This window comes from Pipra filicauda, unplaced genomic scaffold (genome assembly GCF_003945595.2).
Source record: "Pipra filicauda isolate LSUMZ 115617 unplaced genomic scaffold, ASM394559v2 scaffold129_size2064235_pilon, whole genome shotgun sequence".
NCBI classification, from domain to species: Eukaryota; Metazoa; Chordata; class Aves; order Passeriformes; family Pipridae; genus Pipra; species Pipra filicauda.
This window is the reverse complement of record NW_024103762.1, coordinates 653515-669962: the sequence shown is the minus strand read 5'-3', so window position 1 is coordinate 669962 and position 16448 is coordinate 653515. Positions and strand designations below refer to the sequence as shown.

Sequence of the window (16448 nt, the reverse complement as noted above, 5' to 3'; positions counted from 1 at the left end):
TTTTCGAGGAACTACCAAAACTGCAAAACTGTCTTATAGTTATAAAGGTGTTCTCCCTGCCTAAGGATACTTCTCTGCCCTTGACTTAGTGACAATTCATCCTGCTTTTACTAGAACATTTCTTCACCCTGTCAGCATAATTCATGACTCTGAATTCTACTCTTGTCTCCAAACGTTTTAGCAGCCCTCTCCATCTTTATGTCATCTAAAAACTCAACACTCATTGTCTGTTCCACCAAGGTCACTAACGGCAATAATGATGAAAAGCAGACCAACCCCTCCCACACTTCAATATATCTTTCCATTAGAATGATGGACTAGTGATAACTGCTACTTGGTATGGTAAGTCAATCAGTTTTGCATAGACTTCATGGTGGTTTCACTGAAGAAATGCTTCCCTTGTTTTTTTATGAAACCATCATACACATTTAATGCCAAAAACGTGACTAGAAGTCAAGCTGTTTGGCCTCCATTGTGTCTCCCCCAGCTACACAACTTGCTACTCAGTTCTAGAAAGATATTTTCAAGTTTTTAAAAGTCACATTGGCTGCAACTGAACTCCTTGGTCTCCTTCAGGTACTTAAATATAATTTTTTTGTCCCAGTTTTTCAAAGAACAACATAATTTACCTGTAATTCTCTTTTACCTCTTTACAGACATCATGCTTTTTCTTTCCCTCTCTTCCAGCACTTGACCTATCTTCCCCGAGTTCTCAGAAGTAATGACAAATGCTTCTGAGAATGCTTTAGCCAATTCTTTAAGTAATATAGAATAAAGTTCATCAGGTACAGCTGATTTGAAAATTTTACATGTGTCTGAATACATTCTAACACCTGTTCTTGTCCCTTTTTAGCTTGTGATTTTACCCTCTCTCATAATACCATAAATGCTTTTGAGGGTGCACCTAGTATAACTCAAATGCATCAGTGAGAGTAGTTTCAATTCCTGAGTTAAAATTTAATTTAATTTCTTGTCCTCAGACCAAGATATTCCTTGAAATTATAAAGCACCTCATACCTTCGTTCATTGTCATCAAGATGAGCAAAGAGCACATTCTTGGAGATGGCCTTTGCCAGAGCAGTCATAGTTTTATAGTCCTTTGGAATAACCTGTGGAGGAAAGAATGAAGGGTAATTATATGCCTGGTTGTATCTCTTCATAGATCGTGAAATGTATTGAAAATTCCATTTTTCAAGGAAATGGATGCAATTTGATTTCAACTACTGAGATAGGATGAGGTTATAATATAAAGCTACTAGGAAAGTAATGAATTACAGTTTTGATAATGTGAGCATAAGGATTTATGTTTTCAGAATGACACCTAGAAAAGAAATATAAGATCAGGGATGAGTGGGGAGAAGGATATCCAAAAAATACTATAATTAGCAGGTACTGGCAGCTGTGTAGTCTCCTTTCAAATCTCTTGGACTAAGGAAAACATATTTCATATTGGGTCCTCCCCCAACAATATCAGAAGCAACCTATTTCTAAAATTAGGGAATTAGCAAAATTTCTTTAGGTAAAAGGTAAAAGTGATGTAGAATCAGTTCTCACAAAGAATTATCTATATTTATTTCATGGGGAAATACTGTACTGTGAAGATCTGAAGTTAAACTCTGGCTTTAGACATCATTTGTATTGACTGCTGTAGTCATTACACTACTGAAATTAAGTGAGAGGAGTATATATGTATAAACTGCATGGTTGTATCAGAATGATATGTAATCTAATTTATCTAAAAGCTTAAATTCCTCAGTGTTAAACAAGCATTTGGCCAGTATCTTATTCTTGGTTTTTACCCTATCAAATGAACATTGGATTGAATTGCAGTCCTGAACTCTTGCTCTGTTAAGAAAGAACATCCAAGCTGTTCAGCTTACTGCTGATGAGCCAAAATGGTAGATAATCAAATCACTAAGACATTCAACTCCAACCTTTCTGGCTGATTCTGAAATACCACAGACTAGCCTTTCTCAGTGTAAATTTGCAGCAATGAAAGCCACAAGGCTTTGTGGGTCTGTTGGGGCAGGGACACAGAAAACAGGGGAGAGATTCTTGAGATGTAACCAGGCATCTGACCAAAATCCAGCGCTGGGAAGAATCACTCAACCATTTCTTACATCACTCTTCCAAGTAATACTGAATCTTCTCTTCAAGCTGATAACTCTCTTTAAAGCAAGATTCCTGTTCTGTTAGTTGCTTATTATGTCATGCCAGATGTGTTGACAAATACTGCTTTCTCTAGTTCAGGAATGAAGCAACAAAATAACCCTCCGCAGGGATCTTCCTCAGTGCTCCTCTGAATGGAGCCATGCCATGTGCTTGCTCAAACCACAAAGTTAAATCTCTTTTGATTTGCTCTCCAGCAACTTAACTCACTGCCTTGCCTTTAGCACTACTCATTCCATAGCTCACCATCCCTTCAGGGGAACATTCAAATTGGCTTATGACCCAGATGTGTTTCTATCCAACACCTGAATTCAAGTCAGAGGTTAGTCCTGACTACTATCTAAAATTCCATCTGTTTCCAATAGTCTAACACAACCTTTGCCTTGCTTTTTACCCTTTAAGATTTCATAATTTGTCCTTTCAGTGTCTACCTTTATTTCTGTATTCTAGAAATCTCTGTCAAAAACACACATCCATGGGATTCACCATGGGATTCATTTGCTTATGGTAGAAGACAAAGCACTGACACAAACCCCTTCCAATGCTAGTTCTATATTCCTTGCAGCATCTGTGGCTTTACAAGAAATCGTCCCCTAAATTATTATTATTTAAGCTCAGTCAGTTCCTAGGATATTAAAATCATAATAACCTTAATCACAGAACACACAGAACGTGATTTGTATTGCTTCTTCTGGTTCTTGCCTATCCTTGCTACTGTCTGGACTTAAAGGCATCACAATCAGAAAATGAAGAAAACAAAGTTAACTTCAGGTTCCATTAGAAACATAACAGAATTACTCAGAGGGTAGGGAGGAACATTTCCTTTGATTTTCAGAAGAGTCAGATGGAACCCATAATAAGCTCAAACAAATGTGATCTCTTCATGGAGGTTTTTTAGGGGGGGTATTGCGAACTGTGCAGAAAGAAGTGTTTGGAAGTGGCTTTTGAAGTATCATGCAAGTTTTTTAACAGTGCAGGGCATTAATAGCTTGACCACAGTGCAGTTAAAATTTACTGTATACATGCAAGAATTATTTAACTGCCACAGGAATACTCCTCCATACTTGTTTTAAGGATGACTGGCTCTCCTAATTCTTTGTTTCTTGGGACAGAAGTGCCCAGAGCAGCCAGTGAACTTGTATCATAAGTGGATGACAAAAGCACATCTGACTGCAAAGGCAAAAAGTATTCTGCCAAGAAACAGTGACTGACAAAATGTATTCCCATAAAGAAAAAGCTCTTTGAGTTAAAGCTACTCCAGGCGTGCACAAAAGCACATTAGTAGCATCTGTCAACCTTATGAAATATATTTTGAGCCTGGTTCCCTAAACAAACATGACATATGCTATTGTAACATCTCTCTTTTAATAACCTTTGAAAGCTTTAGACAGCTTCAAACTGTTTTGCAGAGTTATTAAGAGATCTCAAAGCCACGACATAGCTAGATACTTTTGTGAAAAAGGCAGTTAAAAAAAATAGAAGCCCAAATTAGAGCTCCTAGTGAAGAAATTACCTCATTTGGGATTGGCATTCCTTCAAAGACAACGGTCACATAAAATTGCCCAAGTATGGTCAACAGATTTCCAAAATCTGGTTAGGTGGTAGCCAATCAACGTGGAGAGCCACACTGAGGAAACCTAAATGACTTAGGTTAGAAGAAAACTTGAGGTAGAATTGCGTTTGTTTGGGGTTTTTTTTTTGGGGGGGGGAGCAGGAAATTAAGCAATAAAAAAGCTGCTCTCCAAAAGTGTGAGGTTCTGACCAAACTCAGAAGATGCTGAGGTCAGTGATTATCAAGGAAACAGCTGAGAAATACTGACACTGTTAGATGGGGAAACAGATGAGCAGCACATCTCAAAAAGGAAGGAACAGAAAATGTTGAAGCCCCATTGATGGTGAAAGCACTTAGTCAAGAATGCAGCAAAAGAACTTGAGTGTGAAGATGGTCAAACCATGCCCATGATGGAGTGAGAACACACCCTACAGGCTGACCCGTGAGTCCAAATTATGAGCAAAATCTGAGCCACTGAATTGTGCTGTACCTCTCAGAACCAGAGAGATGGTGACACATTACCTTTCTGACGTAAGAAACAGCATCTTCCTCAGTGTACACTTCTGCACTGACCCCCCCTCTCCTGCGCCGGGCTTTGACCACTGGGTTGGGAGGAGGAGGGGAAATCTCATCGTCATGAGAATCAGACTGGGAACTGGATTTCTGCCGAGCCAGTATTTGTTTGCATTCCTCCTGCAAGGCAAAAAGAGACAATAAAACATCTCTTACCCATGTAGCTCCCTTGTTGGATATACTCAGTTCACTCTTCTTTTATGACTACCAGCAAGCCCTTCACTTCTACGTTTGGATGACTGTCAATTTACACATGTGTACTGCTGGAGGAAAATGAAAAATTCCATGTGAGCAGCATTAACTACAGTGTGTGTACAGGTATCATCACTCCAGTACTTGACCTGTTCAACTCTTTCTTCCACATAATGGAAACCAATGTATATAAACTGCGAGCATATTTTTGCAGCTACTCCTGGCTGAGAAAGCAAACCAACAAGCCTCTTTTGCTTACTCTCCAACAGCACAGCTGTTATTTTCTCAGTTGGCTTGTACATATCTTTGTCTCTTGTACAGATAACGTATCAGAAGTCACACACCAATATATTAGATAGGTTTCTTCATCTTGCTCTGCTTTGCAAGCTTACTATCACCAGAAACAACAAAGATGCTCCCTACTCCAGAATTTCTGCCATATAACACATTTACAATCAATGGGGTTACTTCCAAGCAAATAAGATCCAAGGTAGGCTCCAGAGGGCTATGAAAAATTATGGCTGGCCTAGCACCAGCTGGCCAATAGGGAGGTTATTCTCCAAATTTCATGCTCATGGAACGGGCAATAAAATAGGAAGGGGAATCCCTGTAGAGAAAGTAACAAGAGCAGGAAACAGTATAGAAAACCTCCAATAAAGGACATCAGAGTTGCAAGACTTTGTCAATTCATATGCTGCATTTGACTTCTAAAGAAGTGAGACAAACAAAATTACCCATAATTATAGCATTTTCCCAGAGCCCCATGTTCTACCCCTCAGCTTCCTGGGATTCGAGGGAAAGGAGTAAAATTCCCTTTGCATCTGTCAGCCAAAGGAACAGGGGCCTGTGTGCTCAGACCCAGCCCACCTTCTCACCCCCTAGTGCCCCCTCAGCCTGACATCCTGTCCACAACACACCACAACAAACTGCCTTCACTACTTCATCAGTGCCTTTTTGGCTGGTTCATTCAAGTCTTGGCTGATCCTCTCTAAACTCAGAGAACTGGAGATGGGATGGACCATATGTTCTGTTCTCAGCTTGTCTGATACAGAAAAGTAAAGGGCACATGAAGGAGACACACAAGCACTGTAAGAAGGCTCTCTGGTGCAGCAGCAGCCCAGTATTTTATTTGCTCTCATCTCCTACATAGCTGTAGGCAAAACCCACACCCTGATAGCCTCAGTGTTATGTTGATTGATGTACAAGTATCCACTTATCATCCAATGGCTCCCTGAGCAACTCCAACACTGCTCAGACAATTCAGATCAGCAGCATTGCAGGCTACCCAAAAGAAAACACAGCAATGCTGAGCTCCCTGTACACCCCATAAACCAACAATCCTTTGACAGGGGTGCCAGAACCTGGCCCCCATCTCACACAGCTAATTTCCAGTGAGACTTTCCAATCAGAACTAAGATATGGACTCGATGGAGGAGGGAGCATCTGGGAGCACCAGCACTAGACAAGTGGCAGATTATCAACACAGCCAGTTGGTCTCACTGACAGAGGAAATGAGTTATCAGTAACTCATCAGGTATGACACCAGAAAACTGGCACAAGCTCACAATTTTTAAGCTTGTAAGAAAAACAGATGATTAATATATGTTTTGCCATTGATGTTTACAAATGTCTGACAAATCCAGACATGCCACTTGTCTTTTCTGGTCTTATTCCACTTTCTTTCCTGACCATCACCTACATTGTCCCTCTCCTTAACCTAAGGAGCCTTTGACACCAGCTTTTGATGCACTATTTCTACTTGAATTAAATAACTGAACAGTATTTCCCATGCTGCATGACTCAAAGTAACAAGTCACACATTCTTGTTTTGAATAAGAGACTACTGAAATATTTAGGAGACAAGCTCAGAGATACAAGGTAAAGGGCTGGCTAAAGCTCTGACTTTTCAAGATCCTGACCTGCCTCAAAAAGTACCAAGTTCTGTGGTACTTCTCTGAGATCAGTTGAGGTTTTTTAAATTGGGATTATAACATAACTCCCAGACCATAACACAATTGAGCTAAGTGCTGTAACCAGGAAAAAAAAAAAAAAAAAAAAAAAAAAAAAAAAAAAAAAAAAAAAAAAAAAAAAAAAAAAAAGGAAAAAAACTTGCCTTCCTATGTATTAAATCCTTACTGAAACTTTTTCATTTTACATTCAAATTTCAAATAGCAGCACTAGGTATGTAAAAAATGACTCATCATGACTTACATGATTTTTCCTATCATGTAAGAACTGCAGGTCCTACTTAAGCATTCTATTAACTTCTTCCCTACACCTCTCTGACTGTCTCTCCTTAACTACAATCAGGCACTTGTAGAAACACAAATATTTCAAAAACAAACCTGTGCTATATATTATCATTGTATTTCATTTATCTCATGACTCAAAACGAAAGTTACGGCTGAAGAATTTCAAATAACATTGCTGACTATTGTAGCTTAGGTATCTCTGGCACTGTAAACATTTTCTTTATGTTAAATGAACAAAATCAAATGCACCTTAGTCATAGGCTTAACTGAAAGGTAATGAAGACCTTTCTGAACAGTAGCAGCTGAAAGTACACTAAAAGGTTAAGTACAACAAGAGGGCAGCCAGTTAACTAATGGTATGCAGCACTCACATAGTTCTTTTTATACACAGTATATTTACTCAGAGAGAAGGGTAGTAGTTTGCCCCATTTGAATATCAAATACACACTTCCTTTTCAGTACACATTGCATAAAAGGCACTTCCAAGGAATTAATAAATAATACCTCCTCTGCCCCAGCACAGATTTATACACAAAAGAAAGCTCAGTGAGATAAAATTAATACTACAAAGCATGCTTTTAAACTTAAATACTTTTAGAAGCCCCAAAAGATATTAAAGGATTATAAAAGTGAGTTACTGTGTGATTCATCTCAAAAGGAAGTCTCTTCACTACAAACTCCTTTTACATAAACAGCAGACAGTTGACTGGCTGGCTTTTCCATACGTCGCTATTTGGAGTCTAGGTGGGATCCCCACTCCTGAACTAAAGCGTGCCTTTTGGAAATAAAAGTATGTGCTCTGTCCTGGGTTAAGCTTTCAGAGAGCCATCTTCCAGATATCCTGGGGAAAAACTGCACAGATGCAGCCAATATTTTAAAGGAGGAATCAACTGTGTGAAGAACAGTTCTTCGAACACGGATCTTCAGACGCGGCTCGATGTGAATCCTTGTGTGGAACTCAATTTCAAGTAAACACCTCATCATCTTTTGTTGTCATGACAACAAGTGATAGCTCCCTCTCTCTCTCTTGTGATGGCACTGATAACTCACAACCATACTGCCCAATTATGTCCACCTTAAAATGAGAAAGCACATGGAAGACACAACTGCAAGACAGAGTAATTGCCTTTGACCAAGTCTCTCTGAGCATCTTGTTCCCTTCACAGCAGTGCCTTCCCTGGCCTCAGTGGAGAAGCTCCTGACTTGTAGGGTCTGATCCAGACTGTGGTCCAGTGCCATTCTGGGTGACCTTGCTCAGATTTCGGCTGCAGCTGAGGACACAAGTCTCACGCTGTCCTGTGTCACATCTGTCAGCCCCAGTGGACATGTCATATATTTTAGGGAGCCTTAAGTGGCAGTAGGGGACCAGGTGTGCACCACTGACTGAAGCCCCCAGTGTCACTGCCACAGTCCAACACACCCCAAACCTATAAACCAATGCTGCTGTGTGGCAATAACTGTATTTCATATATCTGTAATCTAATCCCACTTCTGTTCAAACCATGTCACCAGTGACCAAAAACCTAGCTACAGTTGTGAAAAGTCTTTCCTAAATGACTTTTTTTTCCCCCTCAAGCGCACTCATAAAGTTTTCTGACTGACAGACATGGATTATCCACAGAAGATGTGCAGGATGTGCAGTTCATGCACAGGTAACTAATCTCTCTTTGCACTGGAACTGACCCAGAGGAAATGCTCTCAATCCAGGAAGGTTTCTAACACCCACCCACCACTCCTGGAGACTGACATGATGATTTATAGCAACCAATAAAGGCCAAAGGCAAAGCATTTCGCTTTGCTGGAAGCACAGGACTGACTGATGCCATCACTGAAAGCAGGAGAAATTTGGGAGGTCTTAATGTCCTTTCCAGTCTTATCTTTGCCACACGGACAATCTGTATGATCATTCAGCCTTGTCATCAGAGATTATTCACACAATCCCAACTATTTTTCCACTGTCTTCCCCACAGGATGTGCTGCCTTTTCCTCTACAGCATCTCTAAGAAATATCTTTAACATCCACTCCTCCCACTAATGTGTTTACCCACTCCATAGTTATCCACCACTTTGATTACTATTACTATATCCTCTGTGGCTTTTGTTCATCTCAGCTCATTCGTAATTTCACATCTAGACAAAATTCTTCTGCCAAAAATCCACCTACTCTATGACACTCACGCTGCATCACTGACCTTCTGCAGACCCTTTACTGGCATCCTTTTACCTCCTGCAATTTGTTAACACTTCTCGTCTTTCCCCCTCCCCAGTGTCTCCAGTATCTCAACCCATCACCACCTCTTCCCTACTTTTTTACCCTCGACTCACAGTAAAGTAAGAGAGGTCACGTTCCAAAACACAGACCCTGTTTTTGATACCTCTCACGCACTGCCTGGGGCTGACTGCAGCAATCACAGAGGTCCCACCTGAGCCAATTTTCATCCAGCTCTTCCCAGTACTGATATCAGAGGAGAGGCAGGAGCAGAGGCTGCCCAAGCCTGCTCAGAAACACAGTCACACAGCAAGGGCAGCTGGTGCCCCCATCACTGTGCTTCCTCAGTGTCTCAGGTAGCTCAGGTACATTCCCTCACGCTTTACCCTCATTTCTGACCACCAAGCAGATACCACCCAACTGCTTTGCAAGCTTTGAAAGACACAGAAGTATTTGTGTTACTAGTCTTCATGAAACTGCTTAGTTAATGCATTTTTTTAATATAGTTTTTCCTCCACAGGATTTTCCTTCCAATCCATAACCTCTCCCCAGCCTACCTGAAAGGAATGAGTTATACTTAGCATCATCACCTGTACTTATAAGAGTGAATTTTATTGGCTTGGACAGGTTCTGGTGGAAATTACTGACTGAAAAATTTCCTTTTGGGACAAAATGTAAACACTGAGAGAGAACGCTGTCGCAGAAGAAAAGCCTAATGCTCAAATTTTGGTGCTCGAATGCCTTTGGTTCTGAAACTCTTTATGACAAATAAATACCGCGTATTTCACTAACAGTGAGTGACTTTGTGGTTCACTACACCCTTTCTTTTCGATGCCAGTTCACAGCAAACCTGTCACTCAAGCGCCGGGCTGCAGCACTGGCTGACGCCGCCAGGAGGAGCTACGTGGGGCAGCGCAATTTTTTTAATGACAGATGGTTCGGTCCAGGTTTTCCCAAAATTCTCTTTCCAGTGGTACCTTAAGACACGCAGCATCAGCCCGCATCCATAAAAACTGCCAATCCGCCGCAATCCAAGACAATAATTTTATTAGAGCAAGATAGTATTTCCTGTATGTACTGAGGGCAACAGAGGGGATTTGGATAGAGCTCAGGTCCAGAAGGTACCAGCAAAGCCTGGCTCAGCCAGCACAGCCACTGCTCTGAAATACACTGCGTGCAAAATGGCTTCAGCAAAGCACCCAGCAATGCCTAAACATATCCTGCAGGTTCCTGCTGCCTCCCCTTGTTTTGTGCCATTTTCTTCATTAGTTCTACTCTTTATTCTAATTTTTTTTTTCCTTCTGAACAGTCAAGCTTAGCCTGGCAAGACAACTCCACCTTTGATCATATAATCATGGCACTAAACAGCCTGACACCAATTAAAGTTTTGCAGTCTCAATATGGCTGAAAATATAAAGCTTTGCCTGTAACTTCTTAGTAATTAACTTTTTCTACATAAAGTAAGAACCAGAGACAAAATATGGCTTCCTTGTTTTTTCTGCTATGCCTTCTTTAGTCCTCAAGTAAACAGGACCTTATAACAGCTATTTAAATAATGCCACAATTTCTTAGCTAACATCTATTCCCACACTCTAAAAGAGCCAACTAATGCCCCAAAGGGAAGGGCTTTCCTCACCCCATCCACCAACATGAAATTCTATACAGTCACAGGGAAACATAAAACAAATAATTTAAAGGAAACATGACAGTTTTTAAAATCTCAAGTACCTAAACTGTTTTCAGTTTTTTTCTGTACTCAAGGGCATGTTACAGATTTTTACAAAGTAGCTGTTAATGTGATCAGAGTAGATGTCATCTTGAAGTCTTTAGGTCACAACATATGAAAACCGACTTGCAAACTTCAGTATATAGAAATATAGGCTGATTCCAAGCAATTACTGGCATCTTAAGACAAGCAGGTCCTGACAGTATTAAGTGAACTGAAAAATATCTATTAAAGTTCTGCTACAACTATTTTCAGAGTTTTCATGTTTTTTTAATATTTTACTTGATACAAATAAGCTGCAAATTTAGAAAGGCATCGGGCATTTCTTTCTAACCTGGGCACTCTTCCAGCTGAAAGTGATGACCATGAAATCAAACATCAAACCTCAATCTCCAGCACATTATTCCTAAGTATTTGTTCACATTCTCACTCTACAGCCCTCTCAGGCCACGTCCATACTGTGAAATAAAAGAGGCCCAGCCACGGGCCTGAGCACCAGCCCAAGACAGTCCACATCCCCCAACCATCAGCTCATTCCCTGGCTCTGTTCTCAGCTGCTCCTACAGACTCCTGCCAAAACAAACCTGCTCCTAGACCTGTTAGACCTAAGAATTATGTTTGGGGCCAGTCAGTGTCGTGGGGTCAGGGGTTAGTCCCTGACCCATTCTAATTTAGCAGCACAGATGTGGGCTGAAGGCAGTGGACCCAACTCTGATGTCATCAGAAGTGAGGTGAAAAGCATTTATAATCCAGTCTGATCTTGCATATCATAATAAATCTTGCTTTTATGAGTTGATTTTGTGAGATGGAGTTAAGAATTAGCAAAATGAAATACACTTTTTTTTAAAATTCACCTCTGAGGTAGCTCCAGTATATTGCTGTGGATCAAGCTCTTCATATTTTCCACGAGTTCCTTTTTTAATCACTCGAAAAATATCCTACACTTCATCTCCAAAGTGCCCACATGATTTTTTGACAGATAAACTGTTATTCTACTGCTCTCTTCAGTGGAACGTGTTGTCTGTTTTAATGAGTTTGGAAAAAAAGCCCAAAATACCACACTTGGGTGGAAAAATGCATGACTTTGTTTAGAAAATCATGCTTAAACCCAAAAATTTTCATTCCTCTCCCTGCACAGGATCAAAACTAAAGGAGCTAATAGCAAATTTGCCATATTGGTATTGCTCACTTACATACAAAAATCTAATTAACAATTGCTAAATTAACAATTCCATTATGATTCTTCAAACTAGCTGCATATGACAAGTGTATGAAAACAGGATAAAACTCACTGAAAGAATTTCTCTATCTTTACAAGCCTTCCTTCAACTGGTATTATGCAACCAACCAAGTCAAAATATTATTCTGCAGCAGAAAATGCTCCACAGTGCAATTCATCCCAAGAAAGCCCTCAGAGATGGTTGGACAAGGAAGTCAAACTGTTGCAGGAACAGGAATTACAGTTCAGGAAACCTCCAGGAGCAGCCTAAAGCCTTCAGGCTCAGCAGGCTTAGCCCCCCAGGCTGCTCTAGAGAGGCAGTGCCTGGATTGTTTCCTCCCACAGTAACTATGATATTCTCTGCATTTGATGCCTTGAGACTGGTTGTTTCTAAATCATCTCCTTCCATTTTGAGACAAGTGATATCCATCAGCTTCTGTGTTTGCATCCTGATTGATGTCCTACAGCGTTCTGGTATCTGCTGTTCTTTGGGAAATAATAGGAGATTAAATGAAAAAATATAGAATTTCTCAATGGTAGGAACTGCCTTCCTGCTTCAATTCTATGTACTGTGTCTAGATCAGTGAAGCCAAACTCCCCTAGTACAATTCCTCTAGCTATGGAGCATATTCCAAAATACTACAGCATATTTTAACTCCTTTTTTTTTTCAAAGATGGTGCTTATCCTTCTTTTCTGGAAGTCCAAAACTGCACTCATTATGATGGATAAGAACTCATAACACAATAAAGTAAATTCAACAGTTTTGACTCTCTCAAAATGGGTCTTGGCTGTCAGAATTTTAGAATATGCAGAATTAAGAGATTGTTTCTTTTTAATAATAAGCATTAGAATTAAAAACCATCTTGTACTTCCTACCCGTCTCTGATGTCACAGGCATTCTTACTGGGCTGCCACCACAATGCAATGATTGGGTTCTTTTAAAACTACATGAATTTGGTATACACTCACCTATACAGAAATGTGTCTGAAAAGCAGACAGTGAGATGTTTAAAATGCTTTACATCACTGGTAATATACCAGCTTTATGTATTAGTCACTGTTTATTATTGTTCTTACTCTATCCTTATAAAATTCTGCCTCTTGAAGGAAGAAACTACATAAAACTTATCTCTTAAGCCTACAAACTTCAGATGTTTCCTTCAAAAAAAAGCAAATAATCCTCTTCTTAAACTAAGTATATGAATAAATTCTCTGGCAGGCTGAGGACTTGTATAGCCAACAACTTGCCCTGTGCTCCCATTTATTTCTGGATGAATCTCATCCCCAGGGAAAAGCTGTGCTCACAGAACATGCTCTTCCTGCAAAGACTCCCATAGGCTTTAGTAAGAATTTGTCTGGGAATGTTCTAAAATGTTTCCCCCTCTACGGCGCTTAAGAAGACAGTCACAGTAAGTGAGGTTTCTCTGAATGCATCCCTTGTCAGAGAATCCTGGGATAAGTACTGCAGGTGGGAGGGAGCAGTGAAATTAAATAGCAAACTGTTTTAATGATTTTCAAAACTGGCTGGTTCCCTGATTTTGTTTAGTTTTAGAGGAAGGGAAAATCGCATCACCTGACACTGGAATAAACAGGGCACAACATGTTTTGTGCCCACAGGAAGGTTCTTCCCACAGATGAAAGTTCAGGATACCACATATCACAACACAAAGTATGATCATAACAATTTGGGTCATTTTTAACAAGTGCAGTTTGATGAGGAATTATAATATTGCACAGAAAATTCTAAACAATAGCCAATATTACATTAGACATCAGCAAATGAAGAGTTGGGTTTCTTTTCTTCTAACAGTCTACTTTTTCACAGTTTCATGATAATTGAAAATTTGAAAGAAAAAGTGTACCAAAATATTGGAAACTCTTTAAACAATCTTTTCCAGTTTAAAAATGGAAAATGGAAAGCCACCTGAAAATCACTGACCTTTTCTAATTTTTCAAAGTGTTCTCTGAGGAACTTCATGGGTCGGTCTGGCTTTGCTATGCAAAGGTTTACAATGCACTCTTTTAAAATCTGTTGGATGTTGTGTTTCTGAACATAGAGTTCACATCCCTTCAGGCTCTCATCTTCTTCCACATTGCAGGAAGCAGCAGCAGCCATCTTCAGGCTTGTAAACAGAAAACAGACCTAGGTAAGAAAATGGTGCAAGAAAGAGATAAGAGACAGTTCCCAAATTCTTTGTCAGAGAGATCTGAAGGAGCAAAGACATTTTTACCATTGCCTGATGCCCATTCAAGAGCAATTGAATCTGAACGTTTTAATGTTCTAGGGCTGTATGTGGAAACGCTGAAGTGTGTCATCTTTGTAAGATCAACATCCCAGTAAGTACAAAACCAGGATTTTAACTCCTAAACAGCGATCAATCTCCGAGGGGAAAAAAATCCAGTGCAATTAACCCCACGAGGCCAGGAGTTTCAAAGACAGCTGTTAAATGATGGCGTAAAGCCTTGTTTTTCTATCCCCATGGGAACTGTCAGCAGAAGCCCAGCTTTCCCAGACAGAGGCATTTTCGGTCAATTTCAGCATCTCCCCCCTTCCCAGCGAGCGACCCTTCCCGGCCCCGGGGGAGCTGGGGAGGAGCGGGCAGAGCCCCCCAAAAAGGGAATTGAGCCCCCCAAAGGGAAGTGAACCCCCCAAGGGGAAGTCTGGTGACTGGGGGGAGAACAACCCCAAACCCCTCTTTATTTCCACCAGCGCGGATATGACCGCTCTGTTACGAGCTCAAAACCTCGAGGGCAGCTTTACCGCGGCCCCAGCCGCCCCTGCCCGGGCTGGTGAGTCCCGGGGGGCGGCCGGGGCTGTGCGGGGCTGTGCGGGGCTGTGCGGGGCAGGCCGCGGGAAGCGCTCCGGGCCCGGCCGGGCGGTCCCCGCGGCAGCGCATCCCCCGCGCCCGGCGGGGCGGACCGGCCGCCCCTGCCCCTGCCCCGCCGCCGGGCCCCGGGAGCGCAGGGGCCGGTAAATACCTGGTGTCCGGAGCCGGCGGAGCGGCGGCGCCTCCTCTGTCCTTCCCGGCGCTGGAGGCGGAGGAAGGGGCTCCCCCGCCGGTATCCGCACTGCAGCCGCCGCCTCCCCCGCTCCTGCCCGCCCGCCCGGGGCCGCGGGGCGCCGCGGGGACCCTCCTCCCGCTCCCGCACAAAGGCTCCGGCCCCGCCGCCGCCGCTCGCCCGCAGGAAGTGCCGCCGCCGTCACTCACGGGCGGGCGCGGCTTCGCCACCGCCTCCGCCGAGAGGCGGCACGGACCGCACCGACCCGCTCTGCACCGCTCCGGACCGCACCGACCCGTTCTGCACCCCACCGACCCGCTCCGACCCGTTCTGCACCCCACCGACCCGCTCCGACCCGCTCCGACCCGTTCTGCACCGCTCCGGACCGCACCGACCTGCTTCGCTCCGCACCGCACCGACCCCTCTGTACTGACCCTCTCTGCACCGCTCCGCTCCGCACTGACCCGTTCTGCACCGCTCCGACCTGCTCCGCTCCGAACGGGCACACAGCGGGCATGGCAGGGCCTGGCCTGGCTGCCTGAGGCCAGACTGGTCAGGGAGGTGCCCCGGCCATGAAGTTCAGTCTGGCCACGATGGACAATGGTCTGGCCAGGAATGATGGGCCCAGCCACCAAGGACAGCCTGTATGTGAAAGGTGGCCTGTCCATGGTGGACAACTTGGCCGTGAAGAACAACACTCTGTCCACGAAACATGGCCTGGCCAGGAAGGATGAGCCTGGTTGCAAAGGACAGCCTGGATGTGAAAGGTGTCCAGCCATGCAGGACAACTTGGCCATGAAGGTCTGCCACAAAGAACAGTACAGGTGTGAAAGGTGGCCAGAGTGTGAAGAACAGGCATGGCCAGGAAGGACAACAGCCTGGTCATGAAATGTAGGCTGGCCAGGAAGGGTGGTCTGGCTACAGGGGACAGCCTGGCCATGAAAGGTGGCCTGAGCATGGGGGAGGATGGGCTGACCATGAAGGACAACCTGGCCACAAAGGACAACAGCCTGGCCATGAAGGACAGGCTATTGAATGGAGGCAGGAGCGTGGCATGTGAGCCACCAGCCCTTCTGCACGCACAGCTCGGGAAGCTCTGGGAAGAGCGGCTCACCAGGTCCGTCCTTGGGTATTTAGAGCAAAGCCATAACACCCAGCAGCACCTCCATGCAAGGCCGCGAGGAGGGTGGTCACAGCAGGGACGTGGCCATGGACCAGGACGTGCTGTCAGGAATACTCCAGTGCATGCTAGCATTTCCTCTGTTCCCAGGGAATTCAACACTCGTGGTTCCCACAGAATAAAAGGTACAAAAAGACTTTGAAGGCTCACACTCAAGCTAGGAGCAGCATAACAAGAGAATAAACTCTGCTGGCAAACACAGGGCTTTTATAGAAGAGTAATTTTAATTAGTTCTGTAGTTTATTGTATTTTAAATTCAGTATTATCACTCAAGAAAAGGACCCTTTAGTTTGATGCATGTTCATTGCATCCACCAGAATAGAACACAAAACATTAGGTTGTGTAAAGCACGTTAGTACAATATGAGCACAGTAT

The 16448-nt window shown here is 42.9% G+C and overlaps 1 protein-coding gene across 2 annotated transcripts in view; it reads right to left on the bottom strand.

The window, feature by feature from the left end:
* PRKAR1B (protein kinase cAMP-dependent type I regulatory subunit beta) overlaps positions 1-15035 on the bottom strand; it is a 94225-nt gene extending 79190 nt beyond the window's left edge. The window contains exons 1-4 of one of the 2 annotated variants that reach the window (XM_027726230.2): positions 14873-15035; positions 13833-14036; positions 4244-4414; positions 1018-1109 (exon numbers count right to left, since the gene is read on the bottom strand). In XM_027726230.2, coding sequence (XP_027582031.1) covers positions 1018-1109; positions 4244-4414; positions 13833-14009 — 440 coding nt within the window. In that variant the 5' untranslated portion in view covers positions 14010-14036; positions 14873-15035. The remainder of the gene's footprint in view (positions 1-1017; positions 1110-4243; positions 4415-13832; positions 14037-14872) is intronic. The other variant, XM_027726229.2, reaches the window with a different exon arrangement.
* Between the last annotated feature and the right edge of the window lie 1413 nt (positions 15036-16448).